Source organism: Python bivittatus, unplaced genomic scaffold (assembly GCF_059951505.1).
Source record: "Python bivittatus isolate LINGU-HERP-01145 unplaced genomic scaffold, Pbiv_v1 ctg000700_np1212, whole genome shotgun sequence".
NCBI lineage: Eukaryota > Metazoa > Chordata > Lepidosauria > Squamata > Pythonidae > Python > Python bivittatus.
The window spans coordinates 2387290-2411849 of record NW_028277098.1 but is presented as its reverse complement, the minus strand read 5'-3'; the positions used below and the strand labels follow the sequence as shown (position 1 = coordinate 2411849).

Here is a 24560-nt window from a genome sequence, read left to right as displayed (position 1 = left end):
TATCACAGTAAAAGTTGTACTTAAGTACAGTTTAATCCAATGTCCTGATTCAAATAGTGAAGTAGACCTAATCATACCATGGCTTGGCATGTCATGTCATGCAACTAGGGATTAAAATGTGATGTCTATATTTTATGAAACCTTAACTGTACTACTCAGCTACACTGTGGTTATGTTTGCATGACACATTGAACTGCAAGTTACAACTTTTCAGTCTAATGTGTATGTGGACCCAATCCATGTGGTTATCTTATGGTTCTCTGTGTTATAAAAACCCAGAAAACTGGAATGAGTAAATTGTGATTAAGTAAACATAAATATGTCATGAAAGCAGATATTAATATTTTAATATGTTGTAAATTACTTTGGGATTGATTGACAAAGGGAAGTATCTCAAGTAATTGCTTATAGCAGAATTTGCAACCTAGCATCTGCAGTTGCCAGCATGTCAGTGCCACCTATATGGCTCTCACAGCGCCCCCTTCTGAGTTAAAATATTAACAAATGAAAATTGCCATATCATATACAATTTTGGTATTCGAGTAAGCTCTGTGAAATTGCATTATTTTAGGGAGGGAGTACCAGAAAAAGATGTGAGCCTGGAAGAACAAAGGTTGGGCATGATATTATCCAAGAAAGTTTCCATGAGTTTTAATATTGAAACTGGATGAATTATTGAAGATGTGTTCATTCTGGCTTTGAATTCACCAATGTTCAGGAAGTCATCAAAGTCAAGCTTGCCTTGAAGGAAACTTCTTAAAATTGCTTAAATAGGGCTTACATCAACGCAGGGTCCAAAATTATCTTTATTATGATGCTATTTAGGGATGAAGTATGGATTACAACAAGTACAAATGCCTGTCAACAAGATGTGAAGTACAGATTATGATAAAACTACCCAAGTTTGAAAACACATCAAACTTATTTGTAGCATGAACCCACACATTCATATCCTAACTTTTTATTCAACATAGGCTAAATGCAGTGACTGTACTTCCTCATGGGAGCTTAGAATTAAGTGTACACTATCTTGAAAAGATACACATTTATATTAGATTATACAATTTATTTCTTGTCATCTGACCAACTAATTTCATAATCCTTGTAAGTTCTCTTCAGTATTTCAACAGTCACAGAATGATCAGCTTTACCATATCCCTGTAAGAAGAAAATTAAAATTTCCATTGTCATGGAATCATAGAATAAAAGGTTTGGAAAAGGCATTGAAGATATTTTAGTCCAATCCACTACAGCTATTGAGCATGATTATTTCCAAATAGACTTATTCCTAGTTATACCTGCTCAAAGCAGACAACTTATGATTAGCAGCTGCATTTAATTTCTTAAATAAAGCTGAAGGGCCAATAGTATCAAGCAGCTGTGTTCTGTAAGCATTTGTATTTTCTACTCTGATGTACCAGAATTAGACTAGTTCCTAAACAAGGAATGGCCCCAGTGCACCCCAGTTATGGCCCCAAGGTCTTCTCTAGAACAGAAAGTATTAAAAATAGATTCTGGGTTCATTATGCCTACTATTTTGGATACCATATAATTTAGATTTTGTTCTTGCTTGGAGTTTTTGTTGCAGTTTTGCAATCGTACCCATAACTGGAAATGTGTGTATGCAACAATAAAAGTTCCACAAGCAATGGTTTAATGTGAAAGGTTCATATCTGAGGACAGCTGAGAATTACAGAAGCCTCATCCCCAAATCTATAACTGTTCCTTCTTCTAATTAATAAAAATACAATTAGAAACACTACCCTGATCTTAATATGCAAATTAATTTGTCATATTTAGACAGCATATGTAAGCAACACTTACTGTAGAAAGACCAAATACACGGATTTTCTTGTCTTTGCTGTTATGTTCAATTTTTCCTCCTCCAAGACACTTGCATACAAAACCTAGCTTTTCCATTTCAGGATTTAGTTTTTCAAATATGTGATCTGCAATTTAAAAAAATAGAAACTAAGCAGAATATTAAGAGTATACTATAAAGACAAAACACAAGGATCTGTGAAATGTAAACATTGTAGGAATGGCATAAAAACTTTCCACCATGCTTGAACTATAGCATTCATATTATTCAAACAATTTTTGAACACTCTTGCCTGTGTGTTTTATGTCTGGAAACAGTAAATAATTATTATAAACTAATATAGACTCTTCTTGTCTTGTAGATACCAAAATGATGAAGAAATGCCAAAACTAAAAGCAGACTTGAGTGTGACAAGAGTTTATTTTTGGGCTTTCTCTGTCCACAGACAAGCCACTCACATTCTTGATTATTCTTTGGTAAAATGAAAATAGCAATCTAGCTACTTAAAAGGGTTTTGTGGAAGAACAAAGCACGATCATCATCATTTAGATTATAATCTAAAGAAAAGTGATAAAATAATGCACTTCCCTCATCCAGATTCCCAATGCAAAACTTCTAACAAGGCACAGCTGAAACAATCCCATTAACTTGTTTTATTTCAACAAGCTGGATTCACGCAGTATGCAAACCCAATATGCAACTTCTGTAGTGGTCTGGTTCACCCATCATAATGGAGGGTTCACAAACCACCCTTGAGACGAAAGCAAACAGGACATTCTGGTTGAACTAGGGTGTCACACAGTGAAATCCAACCCCGGGTTTAACATACTGGAAGAATGTGCTCATAGACCACTCGGTCATGTATGTTTTCAAATTATTCTCCCTAGTCCTAATTTCACGCTGAACGGTGCTGACTTCACACATTTTTTTCCCACTGTCAAGCCCCTGTCTGGGTCCGGGTTCGGTCCAGCTGGCAGCTCCACTCACTGTGGAACTCGGCGGCCGCAGTGCCCCTCACGATGTCGCGGTGCTCATCGGCGCCCCGCTGCACCCGCACCAGGATGTATTTGAAAGTGCCGTCGGGGTCCAGCTCCACCTCGGGCACCGAGCTCAGCTGCCCTCCCGCCGCCATTGTCCAGCCTCGCGGACGCGCGGCGAACCACAGAAAGGGAAAGCGTCTATTTTCGGCGCCGGGCCCAGCCGCTCCAACGCGAGAAGGGGCCCTCAATCGCCAGCCGCGAGCGCTCATTGGTTGCTGCTGTTTGTGGGCGAGCCGCGAACGACTTCGCAGCCGCGGGAAAGGAGGCGGCGGAACTCTTCCAAGAGGGGAGAGAGTTGTGTTGCTGGAATGAGCAACGCACGAGCACAAAACCCGCCACACCTAAATACGAATTCCCACGATTTCAGGTTCTTCATTCTCGGCCAGTGTGGGATCCTAACCGTGTCTATTTTAGATTTTTGGCTACGCTTAAGGAGCAGGACAAGATGGGTATATTCTCCCAACAACACTTTAATGCAGTGTTTCTCAACCTTGGCTACTTTAAGATATGTGGACTTCAACTCCCAGAATCCCCCAGCCAGCATTCATTCTACAGACTGCAGTAGAGCTATGGCACCTCAGTGTTAAAAATTCAGATGACCGTTAGATGATAGCCACCTAGTAATCGTTTGGATTTCTGCAGCCCAGGTCAGTAGCTTTGGATTGAACGAGTTAACTCGTAAACACATTTATTATACACTGGCTGTATAACACATTGTGATACATTGTAGGAGGAGAGCATATTAGTCTACGGTAGCCCCAAATCAGAAAGAGTTTGGTAGTACCCTGTAAGACTAACAACTTTTGTTAGAAGGCAGAAGCATTCAGAAGCTGCAGCATACTTCACCAGCTGCATGGGGGAGCTTGACTGAAGTAGGATTTACATTTATAGGGATGTGGCAGTGGGGAAAAAAAAGAAGGGGGCAGAGAGTGGTTATGCAAATGAAGGTTCAAGGGGCTTGTAAATTAGCAATTGTAATGTAATAAACCTGTTGTGTTTATTCAGACCTGAAACAGACTGAAACCTATTCCAGTCCTGGTGCTCATCAGAAATGGACTGTGTAAAGCAGTGTTTCTCAACCTTGGCAGCTTTAAGATGTATGGATTTCAACTCCCAGAATTCATGCTGGCTGGGGAATTCTGGGATTTGAAGTCCACACGTCTTGAAGTTCCCAAGGTTGAGAAACCCTGGTGTATACCATTCTAAGATACTCTATATATTGCTTCCTGTAACTTTGCTAAACCCCAAGATCTGGATAGCTCCTAAAGCTAATGCCCTGATTATAGTCACCTAAAGTGCAAACGTCCATGAGCTCAGTTTCCATAGAATGAAACTGGTCCTGTAATCCCTGTATATTTAAATCCTACATTAGTCAAGACATTCCATATATCTTATGCCTTGTAATAAAATTTTCAATCTTAAAAGGTGCTCCCAGACTTTTTCTGACATTGTAATACTATAATATATGCTAATTGCTTTCTTAATCTAAATTTCTGAATTTGAAAGTTTGAAAGACACTTTGAACCATAAACTAATGTCAGACTTACACTTCTAGTAATTAAAACTCCAGTCTGTTAATAAGTTTGGAATTTGTTTAAGGGATACATTTGTTTTCAAGTGACAAATTTACAAATTTCTCCATATACAGTGGGGCAAAAAAGTATTTAGTCAGCCACCAATTGTGCAAGTTCTCCCACTTAAAAAGATGAGGCCTGTAATTTTCATCATAGGTATACCTCAACTGTGAGAGACAAAATGGGGAAAAAAATCCAGAAAATCACATTGTCTGATTTTTAAAGAATTTATTTGCAAATCATGGTGGAAAATAAGTATTTGGTCAATATCAAAAATTCATCTCAATACTTTGTTATATATCCTTTGTTGGCAATGACAGAGGTCAAATGTTTTCTGTAAGTCTTCACAAAATTTTCACACACTGTTGCTGGTATTTTGGCCCATTCCTCCATGCAGATCTCCTCTAGAGCAGTGATGTTTTGGGGCTGTCGCTGGGCAACACGGACTTTCAACTCCCTCCAAAGGTTTTCCATGGGGTTGAGATCTGGAGACTGGCTAGGCCACTCCAGGACCTTGAAATGCTTCTTACGAAGCCACTCCTTCATTGCCCGGGCAGTGTGTTTGGGATCATTGTCATGCTGAAAGACCCAGCCACGTTTCATCTTCAATGCCCTTGCTGATGGAAGGAGGTGTTCACTCAAAATCTCACCATACATGGCCCCATTCATTCTTTCCTTTACACGGATCAGTCATCCTGGTCCCTTTGCAGAAAAACAGCCCCAAAGCATGATGTTTCCACCCCCATGCTTCACAGTAGGTATGGTGTTCTTTGGATGCAACTCAGCATTCTCTCTCCTCCAAACACAACGAGTTGAGTTTAGACCAAAACGTTCTACTTTGGTTTCATCTGACCATATGACATTCTCCCAATCCTCTTCTGGATCATCCAAATGCTCTCTAGCAAACTTCAGACAGGCCCGGACATGTACTGGCTTAAGCAGGGGGACACATCTGGCACTGCAGGATTTGAGTCCCTGGCAGCATAGGTTACTGATGGTAGCCTTTGTTACTTTGGTCCCAGCTCTCTGCAGGTCATTCACTAGGTCCCCCTGTATGGTTCTGGGATTTTTGCTCACCATTCTTGTGATCATTTTGACCCCACAGGTTGAGATCTTGCATGGAGCCCCAGATCAAGGGAGATTATCAGTGGTCTTATATGTCTTCCATTTTCTAATTATTGCTCCCACAGTTGATTTCTTCACACCAAGCTGCTTGCCTATTGCAGATTCAGTCTTCCCAGCCTGGTGCAGGTCTACAATTTTGTTTCTGGTGTCCTTCAACAGCTCTTTGGTCTTGGCCATAGTGGAGTTTGGAGTGTGACTGTTTGAGGTTGTGGACAGGTGTCTTTTATACTGATAACAAGGTCAAACAGGTGCCATTACTACAGGTAACGAGTGGAGGACAGAGGAGCCTCTTAAAGAAGTAGTTACAGGTCTGTGAGAGCCAGACATCTTGCTTGTTTGTAGGTGACCAAATACTTATTTTCCACCATGATTTGCAAATAAATTCTTTAAAAATCAGACAATGTGATTTTCTGGATTTTTTTCCTCATTTTGAGGAAATAGTTGAGGTATACCTATGATGAAAATTACAGGCCTCTCTCATCTTTTTAAGTGGGAGAACTTGCACAATTGGTGGCTGACTAAATACTTTTTTGCCCCACTGTAACTAAAATAAGAAGTGATTAAAAGTATTGTATTTTTCTCAGTGTGGTAAGTAAATTCTATTATGTTCAACAGGATTTATTCTCTGGTAAGTGTATTTAAGTTTGTAGTGTTTTCTGCTGATTAGTATGTCCTGTAACAGTATTTAGTTTTATTTATTGATATCTCAGTTTGGACCTATGGCATTTTCAGTCTTGGAAACAGCTAATCTCCTGTAAAATATTATTAAATCCTATGATGAAAAGGATTTTTAAAACCATTACAATTGTTCTTTATAAAATTCTGTTGATAATGAATCAGTTTGATTTGCAAAGTTTAATGACTGAAATGTAATAAAAAATTAACAATTTCTATTTTGCCTAGACAAGGGATAGAGATTTTAACCAGAGATTTTAACCTCAATTTAAAAAAAAGCTTAAATAGATCTTATATCTTTTTATGCATTTTTATAGAAAAGGCCTGAGTAAATGGTTCAGTTTTGGGAATGCAATTAAATTAATGCTTCATTCAAACATATGTTTTTATAATATCCAACAATTGTTCCACATTTACTCAACTTTGAGACAAGGTTCAGTATTTTCAGAAGTTCATATTCTTTTGAACTTTATTCTTATTGCATGGAAATCTGGTCAAGGAAAGTGGATTTTCTGTACCCCGCTTATGGCTAAAAGACTTATTGTCCAGCATTTGAAAGATAAACATATGGTCCCAACTATTTAGTGATCTGCAGAATTGATGTTACCAGCAATTTTTAAATCAATAACTTATCAGTATAGAATGGCTATGGATGACTATAATGAATTATGGCTTCCATTCACTGAAATATTTATTGTACAACTTGAATATGATATATGTTCAATTCTGAATTTTTCTGAAAAAAATTCTGAATTTTTTTGTTTTTCTTAGCTTTCTTTTCTTTGTTTTTATATTCAGTTAATAAAAGCAAAATAAATAAGTACATAACATAAACATCCGCAAAGTCTGAAATTTTATTTAGTAAATATTTAATTGCTCTAAAATGGTTCCAGTAGCACAAACTTAAACTTACACAACCTAGCTGGTAACTTGAAAAAACATGGAATGTATGCTGGAGTATGAATTCAATAATTTTGTGCACGCTTGGGGGAAAAAAACCTGCCTCTGGTATTAATTTGTAAGGTTTTGTAGCCCAGAATCTATGCCTTCCAATGAGACTCTAGACCGAGGTTTTTTCCAAAGAAAATTCAGCTTTTATTTTGGCCAAGAGAAAAGCAGGGTGGACCACTCTCCGTCCGACTGGCAGAGGGAGGACAGAGAACAGCCACACCCTAAAACAGTTTACAACAGCTTTTATACCTTTTTGTCATCAGGAAGCATCTAGGAGGAGGGCCACACACACAAGTGTGCCCGCCTTCTAAGGTTGACATAACATTAGCTTAAGCAGCATAAACTAATAGTCAAATCTCTAGTCCTCACTTGTTCCAGGGGTTCCTCATATGCAGAGGATGTGGTGGCATTGTGCGGTTAGAGGCAAGAGCAGGTGCAAAAGTTCATGCATGCTCAGGAAATGTGTCTAGGAGCTGGGAGGAGGAAAGGGGAAAATTGCAGACGTTTCCCCTTTTCAGGACCTCTGATACAAGCAAGCAAGACATTTGGCCTTTAGCTTAACCACATCTTCCCATTTCTTTTTGCAACTCTGCAAACTGTTAAAATGTCCCTTTACAATCAGCATAACTTTTATATACTTAGCACCTTATAACTTTAGCATCTAGAATGACCCTTAGCCACACAGTCACTAGGTCAGCAAAAGCTTGAGGTACAGAAGCAAAGAAGCAACAGGCCGTTAACGCTCCCTACAAATTGATGTTTGTTTCAATTTGGTTCCAGTTCCTAATTCATCACAGAGATACAGAATCGCAATTACAAACTGAATTTTCCATATTTCTATTCTCAAACAGAACTCTTTGGCATCGAAAATACCTGCTTGATCCTGAAAAAGCTAGCAAGGATCAAACATGATTAGTTCATGGATAGGAAACTAGGAAATCCCAAGACTTTAAGAAAAACATCTCAGTAGAAGGTCACTGCAAATTGCTGCCATGTTGTCCTTAAGACTATTTATTTATTAGATTTACTGTATATCCCACCTATTTTGTAGATGAGCTCAAGGTAGTGTACATAGGGCTCCTTCCTCCTATTTTTTTTTCCCCACAACAAGAGCCCTGTGAAGGTAGGTTGGGCTGAGAGAATGGGTGGCCTAAGGAATCCAGTGAGCTTCTGTGGTTTGAGTGGCCTAGTCTAGATCCTCCACTGCTAGTCCAGCCCTTTAACCATTACACTACGTGGATATCAAGAATTGAACTCAACTGGAGAGAATCTTTATCTTTCTACTGTCAGGAAACTGTCTACTTTAACATGCCTGTAGTCATAGGAGGAATTTTCCAAGGGGTAACATTGGGTTAATGCTGCAGTGGAGGATATGATTGTAATTAGTGTGTGTGGCGTGTCCTGCTATAATACAGCTATGCATTTTCTTTCCATTTGCCCTTTGTTGCATAGTGTCATATTCCATGACAGAAATATAGAAGAGCAGCTCATGCTAGATATATTCTACCATCATCTCTGTTTTTATAACATTAACTATTATACTTGACTTGTCAAATAAAAGAACGCCATGAAAGTTCTAGAATTATTTTCTTATGGTGGTGATGTATGTAGAGGATAACAGTGGAGTCTTGAGTTTTTTGTAGTGAGTTTTAGGATTTGCATTACATTTTTTTGTGGAAATCATGGTCGGAGGATTTTGCCAGAGGGCTGCAAAAAGGGATGTGGAGGAATGCGTGCAGTCCTAATGCTGCATGTTGCCATCCCAATATTCAAGGAAGAGTATCAGAAAAACACCCTTTTTTGGTGAGTGTATTTGCAGTGACTGACAAGGAATAATGTTTGAAAACATACAGAAATGAAACTTTGAAACAGAAACTACTGTATGTCATAGCATTTCCAGGTGCCAGGAATGTAGAATTTGGAGTAGCTCAAAATGTATGTTGAAGCAAACATTTAGGTATTGTGCAAATATTATTTTTTATAAAGCTACTTCTGGACCTTTGGATTAAAGGCCAGTCACATAATGTGTAATAAAGTAGCTCGCTGGAGGCCCTTGAAAAAGGAGCTGGATTTGTACCATAGAGAATTCCTATTTGTAGAAAAAGTTTTGGACTGCCCTTTTGTGGAAGTTTTTATGTCTCCATTTTATTGCACTAATGCTCCCAAGTTTATGTGAATAGGGTTAAGATATTCCTGGCATTGGAAAGAATCAGGCAAACTGTCCATTTATAGATAAGCCTTGTTTAATTCACTGTTCTGCATTGCTATTTTTGTTGATTAGACCCAAGAGATCTGTTCTTTGCTCAACAGGATATCTAGAAGAACATTAATTCAAAGGAGAGGAAATACTAATAGATCATAAGCTGGAAGACTATCCACTTGATTGCTTATTCACTTGAGGGCCTATTTGGAAATAAAGTTGCTGCAGCTGAAATTTCTCCAGTGATGATTCAATATGTATTCACGCATGCATACACACTCACTTCAAAATTGTGATGAAATGAAGGATTGTTGGGCTTTTTGAAGGTAATTTTATTTTATTTTATTTTATTTCAAGAAATATAAAGTGATGTGATGGCTATTATGATAGAAAAATGGTGGAAATATACACTTCTGATTGCCTGTTGAGATTATAACCCCTCTTTTTTGAGATAAGGTTGAACAACGGAAATCTGAAAGTAGGCAATTAATGGGAGATTGGCCTAAACAATTAACAGAGTGAAAGTTGGCAGTATGAAGTAAAAGGGAAGAGGCTGGTCTTACTCTTGTCTTATTATTTGATAGGCTTTGTGGGAATAATAAAGATTACCATTTTTTTAAAAAAAGTTAAATATTTTGTTGCAAGTCCACTGCAGCTCTGTTAAAATACATTCCCACGTATGTAGGGCTAAATTTTAATAGCAGCCACAGGTACTTTGGTCTAGTGGATTATAGAAGAGAATGCTGGAGTAGAAAGCTAATGTAGTTAAACGGAGGGTTCCACAAATGCCTTTGCTTTAACCAAGCTTTGAGACCCACCTGGCCCAGCTCCTACACGCATCTGCTTTCTCTGAGATCCCTTTTCTACCAGTCTTTTCTAAAGTGATGGGTTCTCTCTCCCTCATCAAAACTCTCCAGAGGAATTCAGTAAGATTGAGATGGTTTACAATAAAGATCTGGAAGAAATAGAGTGTACAAAGAAAGCACTGATGATCTAGTGGTAGACAACCTTTTCACCATCACTCTCCTTCTTTTATTGTTAATTTGTTTTGGTTATATATTTTGGATTTAATTTATTAAATTCATATTTTTTATAACTGACTGTACAGGGGTTCACTGGTGGCTAGTCCCTTAAATAGTGAGCAGTGGCAAGTCTTGGTTATCAGTTTTCTGTAATAATTTTAAATCTGAGATTCTGTCTCTTGCCCAGAGAAATAACCTCACTGGCAGGCCACCTATGAAGCACTGTACTACCGCGCCAGGATGCTTCCCTTTGGGTACCCTTATATAACATTCTATTGAACCGGGTTAAAATATATGTCTTGGAACTTTTGTTGGTTGACACATGTGCTCAGGCTATCATACTGGATTCAAAAGGAGTCTCTTGTTAGCTTTTAGAGAAGTGCAGCCCAACCCATCCCTGGGTATTTGTTTATGAATAAGACCTGTTGGTTCAACTGGACTTACTCTAATTAAGTATATGTAGAATTTTGGACTCCGGTAGAAAGCCAGGAGGTGAGTATGGAAAATGTGTCCATCAATTCTGTGGAGCAGGTTTGGTTTCAATCCTTCTTCCTTATATATTCCCACCAGCTCAAAGGTTCCAAGAATTCCAAGAACATTCCAGGAAGATCCATTGCCTGTGTGGGGAGCAGTACTTACTGCTTGAGGCAAGAGAAAGATCCCTAATTTCCCTATTGCTGCTCCCACTTCTCCTGCAGGCAATAGAACTATCATTGACTCTTCAACTGGCAGTTAGTTAGCCACTGTATACAAGTCACACTGAGGGGAAACTTCAGAATAATGAATTGTTACATTGCCAATTACCAGCATTCTGATGATCATCTCAATCAATGCTTATAGAATAGCTGGCAGGCCATCAAGCTCCTCCAGAGATCTACTGTATATGCCTCATGGACACTGAAATAACTGCTTTGGAGACTAGGTCAGGAGGGAGTATAGAGACAGGCTCCAATTTGTTGCCTGTCCTAGTCTACTGCTAAAGGAGGTGTTTACTCTGCCTAGTAGTAAAGCTAGCTCACAATGCTTAAATGTAATAGGAGACTGAATGTGCATTTTTAAACTTAAGAAATGGTATCCATGCCTTTGCAGGAATCTGCCACAGAAGTAAAATGAAGCCTTTGACTAAGCATTTTGTCAAGCATAACAGTATGAAGCATAACGTCATATTGTCGAAGTGCTTAATTACTAGTATTGTTGTAACGCTTAGGAAGATTCTAAAAAACTGAGGTTCTGACAATGGATCCAGGACTTTCAGTCAATCATCAGGAGTTATTAGACATTTTAAACATGGAAGTATAAACACTGTAAGGAAATACAATAATTCTGCTATTGTTCACTGTAGTAGATCCTGGAGTCTTAGTCTCCAAGGGATTTGCTGGTGTTCTTTTCATTTTCCTTTGATACTTATTTCTGCAAACTGATCCAGGAATAAGATGGATAGCTTTATTTATTTATCAAATTTGTCACCACCCATCTCGTTAAAAAACAACTCTGGGCGGTTTACAGAGAAGCTAAAATCAATTAAAAATACAATGTAAAATGATCCTGAATAAATAATAAATAAGGCTGGAAGAATCACAAGCCAGAATTAAGATTGCAGGGAGAATCATCAATAACCTCAGATATGCAGACGATACCACCCTAATGGCAGAAAGTGAAGAAGAACTAAAGAGCCTCTTGATGAGGGTGAAAGAGGAGAGTGCGAAAGCTGGCTTGAAACTCAACATTAAAAAAACTAAGATCATGGCATCTGGACCCATCAATTCCTGGCAAATAGAAGGGGTAGAAATGGAAGCAGTAACAGACTTCATTTATTTGGGCTCCAAGATCACCGCAGACGGAGACTGCAGCCATGAAATTAAAAGACGCTTGCTCCTTGGGAGGAAAGCTATGGCAAACCTAGATAGCATATTAAAAAGCAGAGACGTCACCTTGCCGACAAAGATCCGCATAGTCAAAGCTATGGTTTTTCCGGTAGTAATGTATGGCTGTGAGAGCTGGACCATAAAGAAGGCTGAGCGCCGAAGAACTGATGCCTTTGAACTGTGGTGCTGGAGAAGACTCTTAAGAGTCCCCTGGACTGCTAGGAGGTCAAACCAGTCAATCTTAAAGGAAATCAACCTGACTGCTCATTGGAAGGATTGATAATGAAGCTCAAGCTCAGATACTTTGGTCACCTAATGCGAAGAGAGGACTCTTTGGAAAAGACCCTGATGCTGGGAAAGATTGAAGGCAAAAGGAGAAGAGGACGGCAGAGGATGAGATGGTTAGATAGCATCACTGAAGCAATGAGCATGAAACTGAGCAAACCCAGGGAGGCAGTGAAGGACAGGAAGGCCTGGAGCAATATGGTTCATGGGGTCACGAAGAGTCGGACACGACTTAACGACTGAACAACAACAATAGTCCAAGAATTGATGTTAATTGGCAAATAGCTTGGGGAACGTCATTTTACATGGTAGTTATGTGTTATTTGCATATTGTAGGATTATGTCTACAATAACTAATGAATAACATGGTTTGTAACTACAATAATAATACTATAATTGTATGATTTGTTATAATGAAAAATATGTGATATATATGGTCACCATCCATCCTTTATTATAGTCCCTTATTTTAGAAAGCTGTCCTTTAGATTTATTTAATTTAGTTATTTATTTTCTTGGTTTTGCTCTTGAATTTTCCTTTGTAAAGCAAAGGAATTAATTAATTAATTAATTTTTTAACCTCTTTCAGATTTGCCCCTTTTTCAGGTTTGTCCTTTATTTTTTCCAAGAAAATATGGTCACTGTAGTGATATGTGACTTTGGACTGTATTCTGGAATTAACTCTATGCTATATGCATTCTGAAATGACTCCTAATCTATATAAATTCTGTCTTTTGAACGGTGATCCTCTGGTCCTCTCACTTTTTGCTTTTTATGTTGTTTGGACCTTACATATGATATATCCAATCTTTTCTCAGTGTTGCTGTCACCTGGGTGTCTTTCTCAAAAGGAACTTATAGCTATTGAGGAGTGTGAATATCTTCTACCTCCTAGAAAAGATGTAGCTTCTCAGAAAATTTTGGGTTCAAATACATACAAAACATTTTAAAGAATAATATTTAACTGAAACCAGAACTTCTTTTGCTGAGACTTATGGACAGACAATTAGAAAAGACTGTGGAGTCCTTGGTGCTCTCTGAGCTTGGTTGTTAGCTTCCAGATGTTTCATTACCCAACTAGGTAACATCATCAGTGCAAGTGAGTGTGGGGTTTTCTCCCTGCTTATATACATTAGCTTGCCCTGCCAGTGTTGGTGGGGGTGTGGTTATCTCCTTGGTAGTTCCTGGATTAGGGTATTGTTCTCTGCTTGATTGTTTGCCTGGTGTTAATCCCTGTTTATCTGGGTGTTGGCTGCTGCAGAGGATGTGTTCTGGTTTTTTTGTTCCTTAGCTTTTTTTATTGTCTCTTCTCTTTCTTTTGTCTGTTCTCTTCTATTGGAATTAGAAAAGAGACATGGAAGATTATTTTTATATATGATCACCACTGCAAGATTATTACATGCACGAAAATGGAACGACTCTGAAATACCCAAAATGGCACACTTCCGGGGGAGGTATGGTGAACTGAAGATGGCTCTGCAAAAGCAAGAACCTGTCTGGATAAGGAGAGGATGGGAGATCGCCCATATTTGCTCCAGAGAGCTGCTCCTCACAAAGAGACCGCAGGACAACAGTTTTCTGTGGGATTGAGCACCGGGAGATGATGGTATCATCTTGCTCGCAAACACAGCAGAGCCTTTTAAAGGACGCTAAGATCACGAACCTCACTTTCTAATCACTTTTGGAAATTACCTATTAATTATCTTAAAGCTATTAGAGACCTTCGGAATGACAAGTTTGAAAATTCTTCATTGGGTGAGTTTATCTTCAACTCTGAACAAAAGAAAAATTAATTACAAGCTTAAGAACTTAAAGAATTTGAAATAAACAGCAAAAGGTTAAATCAGATTTTGATTTAAGAAAGTTATAAATGGATTAAGAGTCCAGATAAATTTGGAATATTGACTTTTACTGTAAGACTTTGGAATTAACTATAAAAAATAAACTTCTCATGGGAAACAGACTTATTTTGCCTATCCTGGCAATTGCAAGTCACAAGAAAAGATAAGTGATGATTTTACAAACTGGATACTAGAGGTGACTAAAGATTTTAAGCAGAAGGAAAAAAAAATAGAACCCTGATGTCAGTTAATACTGGGACTTATAAGATGATACAAAACATTATAATATCAGAAATATTACAATACAATACAATACAATACAAAATACTTTAATGACCAAGTATAAAATTAAAGGAGATCTTTGAAGAATGGAGCTAGAAGTTAATAACTACAGTATCGACACTGTCAGTAATGAGTCTGCTTCTATGGGTAGACTATAGATGTTAATAAAGGAATGACAGATGTGGAACAAATTTTATCTGACAGGATAGAGAAAGTACAGAATGTGGAACTACGAATGATAGGCCAAGAGAATGATTTGAAAAAGGACACTTTACTGGATATACAAAAGAAACTGGCTGAAGTTTTAAAAATTAAAAGGGAAATACAAATGATAAACCAAGAGAATGACCTGGAAAATGTTTTTTAATTGGCTCTACAAAAGAGATTTGTTAAAGCCTTGAAGAAATCTGTGCAATGGGATAAAGAAGAAAGGAAGAGAAATCAAATCCTACAACAATATTTGATTGAATTAAAGATTAAGACTGTTAGAAGAAAAGAAAGGAATATAAAGTTGATTTATTTGATCAAGATTAAGATAAGACATTTTTTGCAATGTTCTGGCAAGCTTTTATGGACTTTTTTCTGATAGCAGGATTGAAAGTTGATGTTTTATGGATTTGCTTATCGATAAGGGATGGAATATGGGATGAAAAGATATATGTTTAAGATTACAGGGGATGAAGAGTTATTAAATTTGTTTATACTTGTGATGAAGGTTGGAAATCACTTCTTTATGTATTTCTTTTCTTTTTCTTTATTATATTTTTTCTTTTTCTTCTTTCTTTTTCTTTTTTCCTGCACTTTTTATTCTTTCTTTCCATTCTCTTCTCTTTCTCTAACTGTAGTTTGTATTACTTTTTACTATTATAATTAAAATTCTTAATAAAAATTATATTTTAAAAATGAAATACAACAGAGGAATGGCTGGTGAAGATGACAGGATTAGCAGATGGCAAAATTGACTTGTTTGCTTAGAGAAAGATCAATGACTACATTTATTAGTGACTAGAACCCCCTTATGGACTTTTTGCTGAAAAAAGAAAAAAAAATGAACTGGTGATTTATGGATTTGATGATTAGAAATGGTAGATTATGGAAAGAAGGAAATTATGAAGTAACCTTAGAGAGAGAGAGTAAAATATAAATGTACATATAACTGCTCTTAAGATCAGAAGCCACTTCTTTCTTTCTTTCTTTCTTTCTTTCTTTCTTTCTTTCTTTCTTTCTTTCTTTCTTTCTTTCTTTCCTTTTTTCTTTCCTTTTTTCTTTTCTTTTCTTTTCTTTTCTTTTCTTTTCTTTTCTTTTCTTTTCTTTTCTTCTCTTTCTTCTTTCTTTCTTTTTCACTTTCTTATTACTTTTCCCTATTCTTCTTCTCTTCAGTTCAAAATTTGTATTGTTTTTATTCTGTTGAAAACATCCTTAATAAAAATTATTAAAGAAAAGAAAAGGTGTAGCTTCTTTTGCTTCAAGGTCCAGTGAACATGCCCACGATGGATCATAAGACCTTCCCACATTGGATCCAAATAGCTGCACATCCCTATTTTTTAAACATTACTTTAAGCTTAGGAGATGCCCAAATTGGGGTGGGGTGGGGTAGGAGGAGGAGCAAACAAGTCAGCCTCGAGGAACCCAGGCAGAATCCTGAAGTGAAACCCAGCCCATTCTTACAGCAGGAAACACCTTTACTAGGTAGAGCACAATAATTCTATCCACATCCTATTTTATGCTATTAACATGATTTTTGTTTTTATACTTACTGTAGCGTAAGAGCTATGTCATTGGTTATATGCTGGTCTATGACCGAAATAAAACTGATTGATTGATTGACTAAGTGTAAAACGTTGTCCTGAAGCTTACTCTCACATTAAACTGAACCAGAGCTCAAGGAAGTTTGATGCTAACTGTAACTTCACCCTATTGCCAATAGATGTTTTTTATCCAAGAAGTTACCCTGGGATATAATCCATTCTGTAGCACGAAGATGAGATTACCACTAAGTATAAAATGTCACCCAAAAGCCAACCCTACTATGCTATTTTACCATAGTTACATTTGAATCTAAGTGCCATCAGTGAAAAGATTGGACTCTCTCCTACATCTTTTAAGACATCCCCCAAGAGACATTCCAGTAGATAGGAAAATCAGCCCAACTTATTTCTCCAAGATAAATCCATCTCTGTTATGAATAACCAGCTCAATTTATGCTCGCTGTCCAAAATAGTGCAGTGAACATCTACAAATGGGACTCTAAAAAAAGCAGCTATTTCCTTGTACCCCAATTTCTCAAGTGGATTTAGCAGCGGTGGAGTGGGTTCCAAGCTCCAAGGAAGCTAGCTGAATTATACTTATTTAATACTTCTATAATTCTGTCTCTGTTAATCATAATGAGGAACTATCTGGCTGCTTTTCAAATCTCTCCTAAGGAAGTCTTCAGAGACATGGCAACTAAGCCTATGCTAGTGCCTTCTGTTTCTGGGCTCATTGCCAAGAGCAGAACTCATAGATAAGACCTTGACCCCTACTGCAGAGTGGCTGACCTCAGGAAGACAAAAACATATTCCATGTCAGGATGAATTAACCCCCTCTTCCTTTCCTGCTCTGACCAAAAGGATGGAAGCCAGGAACTCCTTTGCCTTAACACACAAGAATGAACAAGATTTTGCTCTTCAGAGGTTAGAAAGCTTAAGGCAAGATCTAGCTAACCTAGATGACTTTACAAGTATTTTTCCAGCAGATCTGAGCCTGCCTTCTAATAACCACAAAGAGGGACTTGATCTGAACAGCAATTGTAATGGCAACACAGCTACTCCCACTTACAGTTTATTAAGAACAACATCTTTATCCCAGTCAGCATACTTCTTCTCCGTCCCATCTATTCTGAAGGGAAGACCTTCTCAGACCTACTGCTCTTAAGCACCGACAACTACATCCCACAGATTCTAATACGGTGGCCTTATCTGTGGATACTCTGTACGAACTCCTGCCTCTCTATCTCAGCAGGATATTTATCTCTGGGGAAGTGAGATGCCCTAAAAAACACAAAACCATCACACACGTCCCTGTTCCCTGCAGCTCAGATCCCATCTGATGTTCCAGATTCAGTCCCTAGTAATGTTTTAAATTTTGCTATGTGGTGTTTCTCCCAAATGACTATTTTCCCCCACCCTCGCCATACAACTTTTTTCCTGGAAGGTTGTGGGATGGTACTCTAAATAATCCAGCCCAGTATGTGTGGACTATTTAAGATGCTATGAGATTTTATTCCTACAAGTGACATTGGACACAGAGCCTCTACGCCTTAACAGACATATTTTCTTTCTTTCTCTTGGCTGGTTCTAGTCAAAAGGATGGCCAACTGCTTGTAGAAGTTAGTGTTTTAGTCTCTGCAGTGCTGCATGCCCACATACCACCCAATATTTGTTGTGATCAACTAACTATAGCTATTCTCTAAAAGTTAGTGTAACTAGTTTTCTCTTGATAATATCTCCCAGAAAGCCAGTTTGGTGTAGTGGCTAAGGCACAAGGCTAGAAACCAGGAGACCGTGAGTTCTAGTCCCACCTTAGGCATAAAGCCGGCTGGGGGACCTTGGGCCAGTCACTCTCTCTTAGTCCCAGGAAGGAGGAAAGGGTGAACCACTTCCAAAATCCAAGAATCTAGACATTTGCCAGGAGCCAAGACTGACTTGAAGCCCCTTCCCTGTGCCAAAATCTCCCACCCAAGAGCCATATCTCTTGAATTAACAGTGGATAGGATTACCTTGAATGCTGGCTCCTAGACTTAATCCCCCAGTTCCCAAATTCAGCAGTAATACTCACTGGCAACTTTGACACTGGGATGGGAACTAATTATGAGGTTCTTTTCCAGCATTACAACATGCCATACTCTCCCTCAATTGGGATGACTTTACAGAAATCTAAAGATATTGGTATTAATATAGCAGTTGGAGATATTTTTACTCTCAATAAAACGTGACTTGAAGATATTTAATGGATTTATGCCAGGTGATTCTGAGGGTAAACTAACCTTTTGGGGCCCTAGAGAGGCATTTACATTATAGCAGATAGTAATTTTCACTGAAACATGACTTTAAGGCTAACACTAACTATAAAATTCTAAAGCTAATTCTGCCATCAGACTGAATCACAGATCTCAGCAAAGTCTAATCCTAACTTGACTCTTTTGTTTCATACCAACTTGATTTACAAATAGGTTACTAGTGAGTAGCAAGCAGTCACACACAAGGCAGGCCAAAGAAATAGCCACAATCACAAGCTACCACAAACACACGAAGGGATCCAAATGTACATAGGTACATATAATCCTTATCGCCCATCCACTTATCCTGAGGTTCTCACAACAATTGCATGGAGTAAAAAAGAATGCCAAATTTTTGCATGAGACTTTTGAGATTTGTGCATTGTCACCTGAGGTAACTAAACTATTACAGGATTTGGTGATCTTGCAAGATTCTAGTTGATGTTGGGAGATTTAAACCAGGCCATAGCTGAGCTTGCATGAAGGCATCCAGCCTTAAGATTGTAATTTTATTTATCTGTATGAGCATAATACGTCTGGTTAACAAATTATATCCATGTTTAAATGAAATATGTGAAACATGGTAACCAAATCAATAAGGTGAATAACATTTGAAAGAGGGACAAGATTCGACCCACTTTCCCCACTGATCACAAACCAGAGAAAAAAGGGAAACTCACAACCATGGGAAGGGAAAGTTATCTCAAATTACATTGTCCCCAACTCTTCCTCCTGAACTGAAGGGAGACAGTATGACTAAAGCAGAGAATTCCAGATGATGACAATGCAGAGAGCCAGACAGATTGGAGACTGTCTTGCACAACACCAGCCTATACTAAAACTCCCTGGTGACTGACTGATGGGAATCATTGAATTATTTCTTTCTGTTAAATGTCTCCCAAGATCAAAAAAAGGAAAGCAAATATTTCCGCATCATCTGTGCATCCATCAAGGAATTATTTCAAGGGGAAAAAAGTTAACAAGGTATATTTAAATTCATCTTTATTATACACAAAAGAATAATTTAATGTAATACCAAAAACAGTTTAAGAAATTCTTTCTTAAGCACGAAACAGGAAGCGCTGCCATTTCTTTCTGCTTTTTTATTGTTACCCGCTCTTTCTGGAAATAATAAAAAGAAGCTTACTTTTCCATATATCCAAAAGCACCTTTCTGGGACTCCAAGGAATTTGCAGCCTAAGTCATTCCTAATTTCAAAAAAAAGGAGTCTTTTTTTCTGGAAAACAAACTGATGTTAATTCTTGTACATTCCCAAATGAAAGTTATATCACTAGAGACTGGATGATCATTTGTCAAATCATTTATTGCTCTAGTAGATCTAGTACTGAGCAAGGGATAGACTAGATTATCTCTAAGGTGTCTTCCAACTCTTACGATTCTATGAAGATGATGGTTTGTTTGAAGTGTATTTACACTCCTAGACCAATCATTAAAAACACATCAAATACAGCAGATGAAACACATGCTTACATTAGAAAAAAATGTAACACAGGCTTCAAGTAATCAGCGATATAAAGAGGGCATCAGAAGGTTTCTATATGCTATATAGCTATTGATAAAAATGTTACAACCTTGTTGGAGGTAACTGAAAACTGGTCACAAAAAAGGAGAATGGTCCCCTCATGGTCACAAAAGGAACCACGTTTTCTAACAATAGGTAGTATAAGATTCTATATGTTCGCCACTGTGTATAAAGTGGGCATTTTAATCATACATGTGATAAACTTTCAACCTCTGTATCTAAGCATACACAAGTGCAATTTTCATAAGGGAGGCTGGTATAGCTGCCTATTGTCATCTGAATAGGCAATGTATTGATTCAGGCCAGGGAGAAAAATTTTCTGTGTGGGGTATGTAAAATGTTTAAAAAATATCTAGGGATAATCCAAAAGGGAAGGAGATTGCATTACTATATAATGGAGGTGGGAAACACTGGCTCTATCCAACTGGAAGCCTTGGTGCCAAATTCTCTACCTTATTTTGCTCAAAGTTTTATAAAGGCCAAGAGTGGATATTGCTAGGACTGAAAAACTGAGGTATGGAAAATCATAATTTATTTGTCTTTTTAACGAATACCCACATGTTACAGACAGAATGGCTGTATCATCAGCATATAGGAGGTCAGCGATGGGGCAGTGAGCGAGAGATGGAGGATGATGTTCTGGCTTAGCAAAGACAGCAACAATATTGTTAATATATAAATTAAACAATAGTGGGGCAAGAATGCATCCTTGTTTTATGCCCTTTTGAATAGGGATAGGTTTGGTTAAATCATCATTGCAATTGTCCTTTCTTTGAGTGGTGGTGCCCTGATGCAGTGGTATTATCAGTTTAAGGAGGCATTGACCAATCAATGTGGCAGCTGGTTTCCTCCAAAGTCTTTTATGTGGTTTTGAATCAAAGGCTGGCCTTAAGTCAATGACAGCAACATAGAGGGCACCTTTTGGTGGGCAAGAGTATTCTCAGCCAGATCATGATACATTGGCCCATTGTTGAATGTTCAGGCCTAAATTTGGCCTGCTCAGGAGCCAGAATGTTCTCTGGTTGCATCCAATTCAATTGTTTATAATATAGGAATCTGGTGTATAATTTGTTAATTACAGATGAGAAACTACTTGGTCAACAATTAGTGGGATCAGACTTATCGCCTTTTTTGTATATTGGGAGGTGATAGAATTAAGCCAATCTTTGAGGATACTGAAAGAGGGGCTAAGACAGATGCCCACAGGTGGGATTTATTTTTAGAAATTCTGGAAAGATTCAATCTTTACTTGGAGCTTTACTATTTTTCAGTTGAGCTATTAATTTTTGGATCTCTGACAGTGAAACTGGGGGCTATTCAGGAATGGGATCATTTACTGGCAGAGTATGTGGGTCACCACCTACGGGTGTTTGACCATCCCAAGACCTGAGGGCAATTAAGTTACTGCTATTCATAGGGTTGAATTCTACTAGAATTTGAGATACTCAGGGTCAGAATGGGCGATTGTCTTTACATATCACAGCCTGGTATAACCTGGTCCTGTTCTCTACTGCATAACTTTGTTTCTTCTCCTTTAGTACCTTTTTTTAATAGAACAAATATTTCATATGGAGGAGAGTTGTTATTTGTGTGAGCATTCTTGTAAGCTAGGGTGACCTGTGCTCTAGCTGAGATACACTCCCTATCAAACCAAGGTTTGAATTGTTTGTTAGATTGATATAAAGGAGAAGGTCAACTGGATTGTAAATAGTCTTGGACAAGGCTGATGATTTCCTGAAAAATGGACAGTGTCTCATGAGCATCATTGGCTGCGATTATAGACTGTCTCAAAGAATTAGCAGTTGGATCATCAAAAAATTGAACTGAGACTGTAGACAACTTATAAGACCATATAGGCCTAAGGTATTTGTTGGTAGAAGGGGAAACATTAACTTGTGGGGGTCAATTTTGATTTATCAAGAGCTAAAACACCCACTAGTGGTAGGTGGTCACTCTCTAGACAAAAAGTGACATTAAAATATTTGCAACAAGATGCAAAATTGCTAGGTATTAGATATCATCTAGTAATCTAGAATAGATGCTCCTCTAGTGTCCCAGAAATCTAGTTCATCCTTGGGGTTGCCTGACATAAAGCCATTAAGTATCTTTAAGTCAAATTTCAATGAGAGTAAGAGCAGTCTCCAACCTCCTATGTTAATACCAATGTCTTCTGATTTCTGTAAGGTTATCCCAGTTGGTAGTGGGCAAATGGATTATAGTGCTAGACAAGAAGCTCATCACTGATCCCTATCCTGGCATTAGAGTCACCTATAAGTATTACTATTGAGTTTGAAAATTGGGGAATTAGGTCTAAGAGCCAGGATCCAAGACAATGCCACTTGCTATTAATTTGAACAACTTGACCATGAGGTGGAAAGTAAACACTTATCAAAAGAAAACTGGTTCCCTTCACTTTTAGGGGAATAGCTATGGCTAACTGATCACCATAAATAGCAGGTCCTATGTGAGCATGCAACATTGCAGAGACTAGGATACCCACTGTCCCGAGTGGATGGCGACTCACCTTTCTCACTAGGTGTGGCCAAAAGAGAGCTGGAAGTATATTCATTAAGATGCAGAGGTTCTGTGATCCAGGTTTCTTGTAGGAATAAAATCTCAGAGTGTCTTAAATAGTCCACAAATGCTGGGTTGGATTGTTTGGAACGCCACCTCATAACATTCCAGGACGGAAGCCATATCGTGGAGGTGGAGGGTATAATCACTCAGAAGAGACAGCATATGTGACAGGAGTTGGGGTGTTCATAGATATCTGGAAGCTCAGGTGGAATTTGAGCTGACAGGGGGCAAGGGCACATAGGATGATTTTTGACTGAAAAATTATGTGAAAGTTTAGGATGAGCCCCCTGTTGAAGATACTGTCCTGCAGAGATAGAGGGGCGGGAGTCCTCATTGAGGCCTCTGCAGTGTGGGCCACTATAACAGGACGTGGGAGTTTTACTGGTGGGTGCTCAAGGACAGTGAAACCGGAAGGATCTCCCCTCCAGGGTGGACAAGATGAAGGAGATAAATGCTGGTTGAGAGAAGCACGTGTTGCTCTTGGTGGATCCCTGGGGGAGACAGCTGTGAAGTCATTGTGGTTGGTGCTTTCTTGGATGTCCTGGAACTGTTGCTGTGAAGCTTTTGGGAAGCAGATTAGCTACGTTGTGCCTCACACTTGCTAGCATCGAAGTAAAGAAACCTGCTCATTTCCAGATAGCAAGGCAAAAAAGTTCCTGACTTCCATCTCTTCTGCCAAGGCAGGAAAGCCTGAGGGGGTTAATTCATCCTGGAGAGAGTTCTGCTTGGGCCATCTGAAGGACAACTTCAATAAGATATGGGCCAGGTTCTTACCTTCATCTTTTCTGCAAATTCTGCTCTTGGCAACATAACCAGAGTCAGAGGGTACTAATAGAAGCTCGGTTGTCAGATCTTTGAAAATTTGGTTGAGGAAGGTTTGAAAGAAATCCAGATATTTAATTTTTATTTATTTAATTTATTTATTATGGTCGTAGGCCAGTACAGAATCCAGATAGAAATATAAACATAAAATAATGGCAGCAGCTGATTCAAGTTGTCGCCATACATCCATTTGTCCAAAAGGTGTTTTCAAAAGTAAAACTGAACTAGAATTTGACAAGATTAAATAAATATTCAATATTCTGGCAATATATTTGGACTATAATATCAGAAGACGGCATTTTATGATTTCCTGCTACTGGAAATTTCTTGTCTATTTGTTAACTGATAGCCAATTCTGGCTGTTCTCAAAAAGCTACACAAGGTCGCACATGGTTATTACTTGGATGAAAGACCACAAGGAAATCCCAGGACTGCAGACAAGACTGGAAAGTTAAGAAAAAAATCCCAGAAGGAAATGGCAAACCACTACATTGTTACCAAGAAAATTTCATGGATGCAGCCAGGACATCATCTGGAGTCAAGCTGATTCATGGGAGATTAATGTAAGTGAAATCTAGCTATAAATATCATAGTACAGGGAGGAAAAAATTCAGTTTGATGAGAAGGAATCTGGAAGTGGTAAAAGTGACCCAGCTCTGCTCACTATCACTCATGCCTAGTCACCTCCTGTTTGGACTTCTCTAATGCACTCTACATGGGACTGCCCTTGAAGAGTATCCGGAAGCTTCAGCTGGTGCAAAATGCAGTAGCGCAAGCAGTTATGTATGCCCCTAGAAAGGCACACGTTACGCCTCTGCTTCGCGAGTTGCACTGGTTGCCAGTTTGCTTCCGGATCCAATTCAAGGTGCTGGTTTTGACCTTTGAGGTCCTTCATGGCATG

The 24560-nt window shown here is 38.4% G+C and overlaps 1 protein-coding gene and 1 long non-coding RNA gene across 3 annotated transcripts; one reads left to right on the top strand and one right to left on the bottom strand.

Annotated features, from left to right (window-relative positions):
- Positions 1–788: 788 nt before the first annotated feature.
- Positions 789–3054, bottom strand: LOC103056567 (14 kDa phosphohistidine phosphatase). Its single transcript, XM_007436611.4, has 3 exons — positions 2810–3054; positions 1825–1949; positions 789–1158 (listed from the first exon to the last, which is right to left on the bottom strand). Exons 1-3 carry the CDS (start codon positions 2952–2954, stop codon positions 1066–1068), a joined length of 363 nt encoding a protein of 120 aa, XP_007436673.2. The 5' UTR covers positions 2955–3054; the 3' UTR covers positions 789–1065.
- A 24-nt stretch (positions 3055–3078) lies between these two features.
- LOC148214119 (uncharacterized) lies at positions 3079–24206 on the top strand. Of its 2 annotated transcripts, none has more exons than XR_015798546.1 (3): positions 3079–3509; positions 9498–9713; positions 24033–24206. It is a non-coding gene; the product is annotated as an uncharacterized LOC148214119 (long non-coding RNA). The 2 variants fall into 2 exon arrangements; XR_015798547.1 differs by lacking the exon at positions 24033–24206 and adding an exon at positions 13904–15950.
- The last annotated feature ends 354 nt before the right edge of the window (positions 24207–24560 follow it).

What these genes read in the sequence shown, in the direction of transcription:
- LOC103056567 (XM_007436611.4), bottom strand. Translation starts at nt 2,954, where the DNA reads ATGGCGGCGGGAGGGCAGCTGAGCTCGGTGCCCGAGGTGGAGCTGGAC. An exon ending in TGCGGCCGCCGAGTTCCACA is followed by an intron (nt 1,950 to 2,809) that starts GTGAGTGGAGCT and finishes TTTAAATTGCAG; the next exon opens with ATCACATATTTGAAAAACTA. An exon ending in GTGTATTTGGTCTTTCTACA is followed by an intron (nt 1,159 to 1,824) that starts GTAAGTGTTGCT and finishes TTCTTCTTACAG; the next exon opens with GGATATGGTAAAGCTGATCA.